The following is a 12697-nucleotide window of genomic DNA, read 5'->3' on the forward strand; positions in this document are numbered from 1 at the left end:
TTGTTTGGACGCGGAGGGAATTTAAAACATTTATATCTCATCATTTTACAAAAAGATTAAGGATCAACTTTAATATATAAATAGAAAAGAATTTTAATGGATTTTTTTGTATCAAAGCTACTCTTTATATGAATTTTTCCGAATGTTTTTCTCAGTATAAATATTTAATAAAATGATATTCTAATGCCTACTATATACCAATGTATGTAGAATATACGTGGATATTATGACAAAGGGAAAAATTGTCGTCAACTCAGCGTGCTAACATGAAACTCGTTTATTAGTCAGTTCGTTTATCCAGTAGGAGGCGAGGAAATGGTTTAAGGTAGGTGAAATGGGGGAAATCGTTATTTTAGCCCGATGCATTAGAGAACAAGAAAATCTGGTGTAAGATTCGAGTAATAATATATCCATTTCTCTTTCTGTCTGTCTTAATATATAGCTTAGAATGCTTCTCTGCTATTGGACATAATTGTTATTGCTTTATTTTGTCAAAGAGAAAGAATTTTTAATAATGTTGAGATCTTAAACTTTTAGTTCCTTTGTTAGAAGATTATACTTTTAGCAACTTTAAAATTTCTTGTTAGGTTTATTTTAAAGCTTAGGGGATTTTTTTAACTTGAGTACAAATATCTATTTAAAATGTGATTCTTTTTTAATATTCAGCTATCTGATCAAAAACAAACCCGAGGGTTGAAATATCTAAAATTTATCTTATGTTTAATCCCTGAGGGGGGGGGGGGGGTTCATACATGTTGTGCCGTAATCCTGCGTGACTTGCAAGAACCCAATATAACCTAACCTGACCTAAATAAACAAACAAAAAAGTACTATCCCTTATTTTTAATTCATTTTAAAATTAAGGGGAGGGTAGGCTTTCTGTGTTTAACTGGCCACTTTGAGAAAACGCCGGTATTTTAATTAATCCAAATAAAGTTTTTGCCTAAAGTTAGCAAATTAAACGCTTGATTTACCAGGTATTTAAAGGAATAAGACAATTGCCGATAAATTAAGTACATCCCTAATAATGATACGTAAAATTACCCCTTCTATAGATTACAAATAATTGTTGTATCGTTTGAATACTCAACTTAATGATCCAACAAATCAAAATCAAATAAAAGTCGCCAAGGTTTGGAAGCCAACGAATAATAAAACGATATTAAAGACTTTTTAGATTGGTGAAATAAACAGCCCAATGTCCCCTCCCTCCCTCCCTGGGTTTACTGAAATCAATTATTGTACAATATTATTTCATTGTAATGAGAATGTTAAAAATGTAGGAAATCCCTCATTCTTTGTTCACTCTCCACACGCTCTAATGTTACAGGTAAAATATTTTTTCAGTATCGCTTTGAAACCGATTAATATCCGCTGGATTAGAACTGGTTTTCTTCTCACCAATACTGAACAATTATGGAAAGCATCGTATTATATCCAGTTTTCTAGGAATATAAAAATGTCCAATCAATATGATTTAAAATGTTAGCCCGTGCTTTGGGCTCTCGGGCCTAACAAAACTGGTTTTAATCTTACAATTGTACATTTTTATATCCGCGGAAAGTTGTTTATAATACTATGCGATAAATGACTATTATTGTAGAGTAGCTTCTTTATTGGTATTAGTTTAAAATCCGCAATCGAGGTGATAAGTTCGAGTCTCGGCCCTAACTGCGTCATGCTAAATACGTTTTATATGGTTCCTACTGATGTTTTGCCAGGCGACATAAAGTAAGTGGAAGAGTAAGCTAGAGTAAGGGGAATGAAGTTCATTACCATACACAGTTAGAGCTTCAAGACAAAAGTCGTGTAATCAAAATATTGCTTGTCTGTAGCGTAGGACGTTTGGTTGCGAAATTATGTATTTCACTAACAAGATTTTGTTCAGATATCATAATAACTAGAAACCGTCCCTGGACCTATAGGATGCGTCACTGCAAAGGAGAACTATATTGGTACAGCGGTTTTATAGATACTTTACTATAGAAAGACAAACATCCTGTTACTTTTATATCAGGATAACTTATGATTTCAGGGAGTGACAGCCGTAGTTACAAGATCTGTACACAGCACTCTCAATTCAATTGGCGGAATTCAGGAAAATAATAAAATAATCGTCCTAAAACATAAATAATTAAATCGATTCGCCATCACTTCTCTCCCATCTTCCCTCTCTTTTTTTCTCTCTCTTTCTTTTCTCTCTCTTTTTTTGACGCTCTATCTCCTTATATCTCCCTTTTCTCTCAACTTGTTAAAGGAAAGTTTTAATTCTAATTTAAATTCTAATTTAAAAAAAAGCTCGATTGATCTTGAAAGTAATCGTCTTTCTTGATAAAGACCAAATATCAACTCTAGCTGTGCTACCTACTTCACCTTTATCTTGTAACTATTGTAACAAATTAAATATAATATGACAGAACACTTGGAAATAATTTACACCATCAAATGCTTTTATCATATCAAAGAAACACTTAAATTCAGACGTGCCTTTAATACCAGGGAGGGATGGGACATTTGGCCGTTTATTACACTAGTCCCCAAAGTTTTATAATAGCGTTTTCGTTTATTCGATGGCTTAAAAACTTTGGGGACTTTTATTTAATTTTGATAGGTTGGTTTATTAAGTTAAGTTCAACCACTATTTGTAATCGAAAGAAGGGATAATTTTGTGTATTATCATTGGGGATGTATACCAATTTATCGGCCATTGTCTTATCCCTTTTGATCCCTGCCTTAAATGCTCTGGAACTTGACAAGTATTCTGAAAAATAAAGAATAGAATATTAAGAGAAAAATTTAAAACTCAATTTTTTTTTGTTTTTAGTCTAACGACTTGGTTTATTTTTTTTCAATTACACTTGTTGAAATACTGTATATTTTTGTAAGAGTACAAATATATACCTAAATGGACAGCTTAAAATAGGATTAATTCACCTTTTTGAAGCATATAAAAAGGTATGAAAATCTTAAAAAATTTTACCAAAAAAATCTTCAAATTAAAATATTTTCCCCGCGAAATATAAAATGGTTATGTTATTGTAAAAACAGGTTTTGTTCCCTCTCTTCTCGCAATTGGACTATCCAGGTAAAAATTGTTTTAAGTGACCTATCTACTAATTATTTGATTCTTGTAAGTTGTACGTATGTGATTACGTCATATGTTGAATTATGCGACAATGGCCCATCTCTAACAAAGAAATCAACATAACCCAATAATCTTTTAACTTTATTACCTTCTAGCGGCTACGCATCTAACGATAAAGGGTGTCTGTATTCTAAGGGGCAAAGAAGAGCTAAAAACTAGCTAAAACCATATTAAGACTTAAACTTGAAGTAAAATAGCATAAGAAGCCATCACAGGACCTATGCGAGGCATACCTAAAATAGAGAACTAAATTTTTTCAATAGTTAATGAGATCTTAAGCTTCAGACAGTAAAATCTGTACTACTAGGTATAAATTAGGTATAGGATTTTGCAGTAATATTCGCATTTGCCTTTAGAATCTTGCAAAATACAGGAGGATATATTAGGTATAGGATTTTGCAGTAATATTAGCATTTGCCTTCAGAAACTTGCGAAATACAGGAGGAGGGTTAAAATCACCTAAAGACATTGCCCTTGTTTTATTGTGATAAATAATAATGTAATAACATTTCTTGTTTTTTCAGTGCTTGGGGACGGTAACACCCCCCGAGAAACGGGGACAGTTGCCTCTGTGAGGAAAGATCCATCAATGTGTTCTACTCTTATGATGTTCATCTGTGAACTTATAGAGAGTAGTGCCAGTATTCAACAACAGGTAGATAGATAGATAGACAGGCAGACAGACATACAGATAGACAGACATATAGACAAACAGAAAAACAGACAGATAGACAGATAGACAGATAGACAGACAGACAGACAGACAGACAGACAGACAGACAGACAGACAGACAGACAGATAGACAGATAGACAGATAGACAGACAGATAGACAGACAGATAGACAGACAGATAGACAGACAGATAGACAGACAGATAGACAGACAGATAGACAGACAGATAGACAGACAGATAGACAGACAGATAGACAGACAGACAGATAGACAGACAGATAGACAGACAGATAGACAGAAAGATAGACAGACAGATAGACAGACAGATAGACAGACAGATAGACAGACAGATAGACAGACAGATAGACAGACAGATAGACAGACAGATAGACAGACAGATAGACAGACAGTTAGACAGACAGATAGACAGACAGATAGACAGACAGATAGACAGACAGATAGACAGACAGATAGACAGACAGATAGACAGACAGATAGACAGACAGATAGACAGACAGATAGACAGACAGATAGACAGACAGATAGACAGACAGATAGACAGACAGATAGACAGACAGATAGACAGACAGATAGACAGAGAGATAGACAGACAGATACAGACAGATAGACAGACATATAGACAGATAGACAGACAGATAGACAAACAGATAGACAAACAGATAGACAAACAGATAGACAGACAGACAGACAGATAGATAGACAGACAGATAGACAGACAGATAGACAGATAGACAGACAGATAGACATACAGATAGACAGACAGATAGACAGACAGATAGACAGACAGATAGACAGACAGATAGACAGACAGATAGACAGACAGATAGACAGACATATGGACAGACAGATAGACAGACAGACAGATAGACAGACAGATTGAACTAGAATGATAGACAGATAAAACAGGCAGACTTACCAACAGTTAGATAAAAAAAAAACAGAAAAATAGATAACATAACATAAATAAAAAGTGACAGATCGACAATAAAGATAGACTAGAGGAAGTGGAATATTCAGCCAGGTATATTGACCACTAACAGATAGACAGATGTATGGATAGTAAGACAGACAACTAAACTGTCTAAAATAAAAGGAAGATACCTAAAAAGAAAAAATATACATGAATTTTATTATTCATTTACACATCTTTACAAAGGGACTAAATAAACAGACAGAACATACTGATGGATAGGTGAATAAATCAGTCAATAAACAAATAATTACAAAATTTGACAGAAAGAAGAATAGAACGATCATAACAAGGTGATTATAAAATTATTTTATTTAGGTTATTTCTGGTAGAGGTTTTCTGGTCATTTCTCACCTTTTGGCTAAAGCCAGCAAGTAAGTAATCTCATTTCCAGTATTGATTTAAAACCGATTAATATCCACTAGATTAAAACCGGTTCTCATCCATACTGAAAAATTATGTATAGCATATGTATAGTCCAATCTCTGATATAAATTAAAGTTAATGTATGGGGTATACTAATGCTGAAATTAATTTGATATTTTAGTCATTAACTCAACTCTAAAATACAAGGATGAAAACATCCATATCCTATTATATAAAGTAGCAAGGTTTTTTTTTGTCTGAAGCTTAAGATTTTGAAAACTACTGAATGGATTGAGGGAAGCTTGACACAGGTCCTTGGATGGTTTTAGGCTATTTTTCTACCCTAACCTAACTACTCGGTTAGAGGCGTCGTTACTAGCCATATATAATGTAGTAAGGTGTTTTTTGTTTGAAACTTAAAATTTTAATAATTATTCATTAGATTAATTTCTTTTTTTTTAATGAGGCTTCCCTGAGGTCCCAACTGGGAAGGTTTTGTTTATTATAAGATTTACGACTTGGGATGGTTTTAGGCTTTTTTTTCTGCCCCTTAATACAGAGCCCCTAGATGCTATGTCTTAGATCCGCTATTAAATCTAACATAGAAGTAATATTTGTGATTTTATCTCACTAAACATATACATTTGGCTGTCACTCGGTTAGGATTTAGGCTATTTTTCAAGCCGTTTCCAATAGTTATTTCACCCTCAACCAAGCAAGTTTTTTTTTACTACGAATTGTCTTCTTAGATTATTTTATATTAGCTTTTATAACTACTGTAAAAAGAAAAAATATGAAAGTTAATTGTAGAGTATTCACGCTAAAGAGAAGCTTTCATATAATTAAATATATATTTATTTATCTATATATACAGGGTGGGGCAAATAAGACCGGACAAATTCTAACTTATAAACAAATGAACATAAAATCGTCAATTTTAAAGATTTTATTGAATTTTACAAACTGGCAAGCAAAATAGGTATATGACTCTTAGATTATTCAATAAAATCGCTGCCAACCTTAATCACCGCCTCTACCCGCCTCCTCAACCGCCGGCAGGTCCAGGTCAAAATGTACCTGTCCAAGCTTGCGTAGTTCTCCTTGATAGTGGCAATGAGGGAGATCTTTGTGGTATGGGCACGTCTATTGGTGCATGCTTCAAAGTAGCCCCAGGCCCAAAAGTCCATTGAATTAAGATCGGGCTGCTGGAACCTTAGGAACGTGAGTAACCTCAGGATCCAAATTCGCCCAACTTTCAAGCTACCCTTATACACGGAGGCTCTTATTTGGACCACAGTTGAGCTAGAATGACGTTCTTTACCCTTTTAGAAATGGCATGAAGTTTCAGCTAGGGTTGTCAGCGCAACCCATAGTCTAAAGTGAGTTTTTAAGTTCAATCTGGGTCCCTGAAGTCAAGAACCGAGAAATTTTCACAAAGAAGGTGTATCAACTTTTTTTTTATAGCTAGCCGGTTCTTTTAGTAAGTAGTAGATGTAAAATTTTTCATAGAATTCAGATATGCAATCGGTTTTTTTTGTAGACCTCTTATTTTTTAAGTAATTTAAGTTTAAAAAAAAAAAATTAAGTCGATTTTAAGGTACTAAAATGCAACAATAAAAAAGAAAGAAAATGGCCATTATGAACAAAAATAGTAAGATCTTTAATTTGACACCTTACTTTTTCAATTTTGTTAGGTAATTATTGAAAAAATTGATTTTTTTAAACCCACGAGAATAAAAACTTTGAACTTAATTTTATCATTTCACAGGTAAAAAAATATGGGTTCATATATACCTTTAGAATCAGAAAAATATTACGAATCCATTGTAAGCAAAATTGAAAAAAAAAGTTTACAATATAGTATATAAACTACAATAAAAGGAATTATATGAAAATATCATATTATATTATACAGGCAACGTCTTAATTCTTGAATTGAGTATAAAAATGGGAAGGGGGTAAAGAGGGGGTAAAAAAGGGAAGACGAAAGTGTTGCCTGAACAAAAAATATAATTGGCCATTTGTTTATTTTTTATTTTTTTACATTTTTTCAATTTTGCTTACAATGGATTCGTAATATTTTTCTGATTCTAAAGGTATATATGAACCCATATTTTTTTACCTGTGAAATGATAAAATTAAGTTCAAAGTTTTTATTCTCGTGGGTTTAAAAAAATCAATTTTTTCAATAATTACCTGACAAAATTCAAAAAGTAAAGTGTCAAATTAAAGATCTTACTATTTTTGTACATAATGGACATTTTCTTCCTTTTTTTTTGTTGCGTTTTAGTACCTTAAAATCGACTTAATCTTTTTTTTAAAAACTTAAATTACTTAAAAAATAAGAGGTCTACAAAAAAAACGATTGCATATCTGAATTCTATGAAAATTTTTACATTTACTACTTACTAAAAGAACCGGCTAGCTATAAAAAAAAAGTTGATACACCTTCTTTTCACGGTTTTTGACGTTTTTTATATCTCAAAATCTGCCCCGTTTCACTTTGCTGGAGTACTACGGCCAAGCCATTTCAGATAGAAAGCTCTAGTTTATTCTAGTGTCTTACTTATGTATCTAACAGTATCCCCATAAAGTTACATAACTCTACCTCACCTACAGATGGGCTGAGGTCAGATTTAGTGGGCCCTAGTCGAGAATCCATTTTAAACCACCGGCACATTTGGAATCTGCCTTGTTGAACATATGCGCGGCCAGCTCGTTGTACACGTCCATCTTCGTCCAAAGATTTTTTTGTGCTAAAAGGTCATTACCTAAGCTTTTTATAGTGTGGTCAAACGTCCTGATTGGTCAAGTAGTTTTCGCGCTATGACCGTTTAAAGTTTGTCCGGTCTTATTTGCCCCACCCTGTATATCTGTGTTTGTTTAGTTAAAGTTAGACTCTAGTTTGTTTTGGAAATATTTTAACAAGGACAAGACAGTTCACTAGTATCGCAAAGGTCAAGTAAAAGATCGTTAAGTAATTAAATCAAAAAGACTTTTTTTCATCACATTTAAAGAAAGTCTTTATTTTGATTATAGTCTGTACAATTACATTAATGTTACATTTTACTTAAGTATGTTAAAGTTGTGTGATCGTTTTGAAACTTATTAAGATTGTTTAATTCGCAATTTTCGACACAATTAATGTAGCAAAGCAATTTTGTCATTGCATCCATAAACCTTTGTACGTTCATTTCATGTACTTTATCTGTAATTTTGACTCAAACTCAAAAAATTATTTCATTGTATTTTTTGACTTGCGTAGTTTTATTGTCCGCTTATAAATTAAGGTGTTTTATCCTTGTTATTTTTAAATTTTATCCATAATTAGCAAAATAAGGATTACAGACACAGACGGACGTTTAAAAATCTCAAGGTATAGAGAAGCTTTGATACTAGAAATATTATGCAAATTTTGAGGCAGGGATATGTTTAGTTATTCTGAAAAAAATAGATAAAGACAAGGACAGAGTCTTTGTAAAGAGATTAGAGTAAAACACTAGAGGGAGAAAGGGTTAAATAACTGTATCTCCCCATCGCAACCGTCTTGTGCAACCTTTCGATCTATTGGGTCATTGTAAATCAGCCAATGGTATCGCTTATATTACACAGCCAAGTAGCAGAAAATAATTTAGAAGCAGACGATCTGTTGTAAAGAGTACAACTAGCTGGCCTTACCAAGATTAACTGAGTTACACTAACTTAATTCTATACTAGCGGCTTCGCCCCTAGCCTCTAGGGGCTTTGCCCCAAGAGGTGATAAAAAAAATTAATATTTATTGTTTTTAGTGAGAGAATGTTGCTATTCTTTCATTCAAAATAAATGCTGGAATAAAAAATAATAAAAAGGGCAGCCTGCGGCAGCCTGTACCAGAGCAAAATAAAAAATAAGGGGGGGATTTTTTTTGTTTTTTGGGGGGTTAGGGGTGTCCCACCTCCAAGAAAATATCTTAAAACCACCACAGGACCAATAGGTATATACCCTCAAGAGTAGAATCCGATCGGTTCAGTGGTTACCGAGATCTTAAGCTTCAGACGGACGGACGGACAGACAGACAGACAGACATCGTACTACTTTGTATTATTGATATCCCTATAGATGTTTAGAGAATGTTGAGTTGGGTGAGGGTGCACTATGTGCCCAGCCAATGCAAAAACTCCAAGATTCCAAAAAAAGTATTTTTGAATATTGACCAATTTTAAAGTTTTAGATTAATCTTTGTCATATTTGAGAAGGATTCCCAAAGCTAGAGGTGAAAATATCAATTACTTATAATTTTATAGCTTCGAGAAGTAGCCTACCTAGATATTTAGGATTTTGTAATAAAAGCCTGACTATTGAAATTACATTTTATATGCAAACTTTAAATTATCGTCAAACTACCAAAAACTGAGCTATAGTAATACGTTATACCTTTTTTGAAAGCTTATCGAATATACTATACGATTTTAAATTAGTTTTTATACGTTTACTTTTAAAACTTATGAAAAAATTGATGTCAAAGCATTCCCCCTTAAAGAATCAGGAATTATAATATTTTGTAATGATACTCTTAACTTCAAATAGTTTGATCTTTTTTCAGCTAACGATGCCGCATATCAGACCTTTACACATGTCTAACCAAGGCACTCAGTGAATGAATCCCGTTGGTTTCAATGGCGGCATCGTTAGCTGAAATTTTTTTTTCGCATTTTTGTAGGAGTGGTCGGACCCATTTTATAGCAATTTTTACACAAAAAAGACAAATTGAAATACCTTTTTTTTACTAATCATTTTATCGTGATATTTATAGTTCTCGATGCAGTTTTTTGATACAATTCCTTATTCTTATTGCTTAAAGTCTTTAAAGGATATCCTCGCCCCCCCCCCCACCTCCGGAGTGTGGGGGGAGGCCCCCCATGCACACGCCTAGGAATATTCATTTAAGCTATATAATCGAACCTGTTGCTTCTAATCAATTACCATTCTTTTTAAATCAAATTAATAATATCTTAAATGTTTCAATTTGATAAAACTAAAACCTATTCCACTCCATATGCACGCCCTAAAGAATTAAAAGAGTTAAGCAAACTTGTAAAGAAACTAAAAGATTTAAGCAAATTTGTAAATAAACGTATGAAGGCCTAGGGATCTAAAGGGATAAGAGAATGGCAGATAAATTGATGTACATTACCAATAATGATACACAAACTTACCCTTCTGTAGATTATAATTATTGGTTGAAAAGTTATGACACTCAACTTAATAAACAAACAAGAAAATGTTATTATAAAACTTTGGGGACTAGAGTGATAAACAGCCCAATGTCCCCTACCTTCCTGATAAAGGCCCTATTGCCCTATTCCTTTGATTGCAAGGCCTTTGGATTAAAGTTTTTAGTGCTTTTGGGGTGATTTGTGATATATTTGCTTTTATTTTTGAAACAAGGATTGTTTTGTCTATAAGTAGCGCAGCAATAACAGGTCAATTCTTAATGAAAAAGTACAGAAAAATGGGTTATGGGAAAATAGAAAATTATTTTACAAAATGTTATTAACATGTTTCCTTGTTTATAGTTATATGTCAACAAATCCAGGGATCTAAAGGGATAAGTTAATGGCCGATAAATTGATGAACTTATCCAACAATGATACACAAAATTATCCCTTCTGTAGATTACAATTAGTAATTAAACGTTTGGACATTCGACATTTGAAAAAAAAAAATTAAAATTCAGTAAAAGCCCCTAAAGTTGCTAAACCAATGGATAATAAAACGTTATTATAAAGCTTTGAGGACTATTGTAATAAACAGCCCAATGTCCCCTCCCTCCCTGAAACAAATCAATTGATATATAAGTATTTCATTGATTATTTATGTAAAATGTGGTGACTTGAAACACGACATACCAGCAATTTTATTTTGGGCGCTACTCCATTAGTTTTAGAGATAATTGGGTAAAATCTTTTGGGTTGTGTCACCAATCACCCCAAGTTTTGGTATCTTTAAAAAAAATTCGGCAGAACCGCCGTTCACGGGCTGTTTTCCACCACCACCAAAATTTTTTATATTGCATTTCTCGCTGAATTAGGCAATTTGGAATCTTTTAAGACCGTGTTATTTTTTCAAAATTTTTTCCCTTCATAACCAACCCTGTGGGGGACTTCATTTTCAAATTATCATTTATTAAGGTATATCTTAAATTCAGTGCTTATTCTCTGCTTTTAAGATATTGGATCCAAATCGTTTTAGGGTGTCACTAATCACCATAATTTTTGGTATCTTTTGAAAAAACGGCGGCGGGCCCGCCGCTCCCGCCGTTTTCAGCAGCCACCGCCAAAAATTTTTTTTTCATTTCTCGCCAAATTAGGCAATTTGGAATCATTTGAGATTATGTTGTTTTTTTTGGCGGCGGAAAATGGCGGTTAACGGCGGGAGCGGCGATCCCGCCGCCGTTTTTTTTCAAGATACCAAAACTTGGGGTAATTAGTGACCCAACCCAAAAGATTTTACCCAATTTGAAGCAAAATTAACAGAACTATGAGTTTTTGTTTTATATTGGAATTCTGGGCACATAGTGGGGTGGTTGGGTGTTTTAGTTTGAACAAAATTTTGTTTATTACAAATAGCCAGCCAGATAGACAGACAACATTTCTCAAGAAATCTTTTTAAAACCTGTTCTACTCTCCCCTTCTCTGATAACCAACTTCATAGCTGTGTGTGTGTGCTCCTGTTTGTGTGTGTGTATGCTCATCTCAAAATTGAAATCGAGGCTAAAAGGTCGGCGATGAAGAGAACATGGAAGGGATGAAAAACCGCGTCCGCGAAAAATCCATTTTTTGGGGTAGATTAGGCACGGAGGGAGGGGACATTAGGCTATTTTTGCACTAGTCTCCAAAGTCTTATTCGATGGCTTAACAACCTTGCTGACTTTTATTAAATTTTTATTGGTTTGTTCATTCAGTTGTGTGTCCAAACATTTCAACCACTAATTGTAATCAACAGAAGAGTTAATTTTGTTCGAGATTTAGTTATTTTTGTCCTTAACTTTATACTATTTTATCCTTCATTAAAAAAATCTGAATAGTAAAGTTGATAAACATTATTTTGTGTTTATGTATCCAAATGCACAAACGTTGAAGTGTTAATACAAGTCAATAGAACAATTTTAACACTTTGTTATAAATATCACCTTCTGGTGTTTTTATCCACTGTGTTTTGAGAAGAGGTTGGAAAGATAAACAAATTAAGATGCATAAATCAGTTTTATAAAAATGTTTTTACTTTTTGTATAAAAGAATATAAAACACATACTTTGGGTAGTTATATAATTTTTTTTAAATAAAAAATAATAAATAAATAAAATATTAAACATATCAAAAAAATTTTAAATCATTCTTCATTCCACTGAATCAATGTCTGAAAAATAAAGCATTATTTTGTGTTAATCTTGATTTGACATAGGTATAATATTAATTGACGAATGCCAGAAATTCTAGAGGGTGTTTTCCCTCGTAGTTCCTGTTAAGCACTGAAAAGCCT

At 33.1% G+C, this 12697-nt stretch overlaps 1 protein-coding gene across 4 annotated transcripts in view; it reads left to right on the forward strand.

Annotated features, from left to right (window-relative positions):
• rg (A kinase anchor protein rugose) overlaps nt 1-12697 on the forward strand; it is a 150777-nt gene that overhangs the window by 52293 nt on the left and 85787 nt on the right. For all 4 annotated transcript variants that reach the window (XM_080179419.1, XM_080179418.1, XM_080179421.1 and 1 more), the window contains exons 16-20: nt 1282-1330; nt 2036-2095; nt 3046-3085; nt 3670-3800; nt 5128-5183. In XM_080179419.1, the coding sequence (XP_080035545.1) occupies nt 1282-1330; nt 2036-2095; nt 3046-3085; nt 3670-3800; nt 5128-5183 (336 nt within the window). The remainder of the gene's footprint in view (nt 1-1281; nt 1331-2035; nt 2096-3045; nt 3086-3669; nt 3801-5127; nt 5184-12697) is intronic.

The sequence above is a fragment of the Acartia tonsa genome, chromosome 12 (genome assembly GCF_053477335.1).
Source record: "Acartia tonsa isolate MP-2025a chromosome 12, ASM5347733v1, whole genome shotgun sequence".
NCBI lineage: Eukaryota > Metazoa > Arthropoda > Copepoda > Calanoida > Acartiidae > Acartia > Acartia tonsa.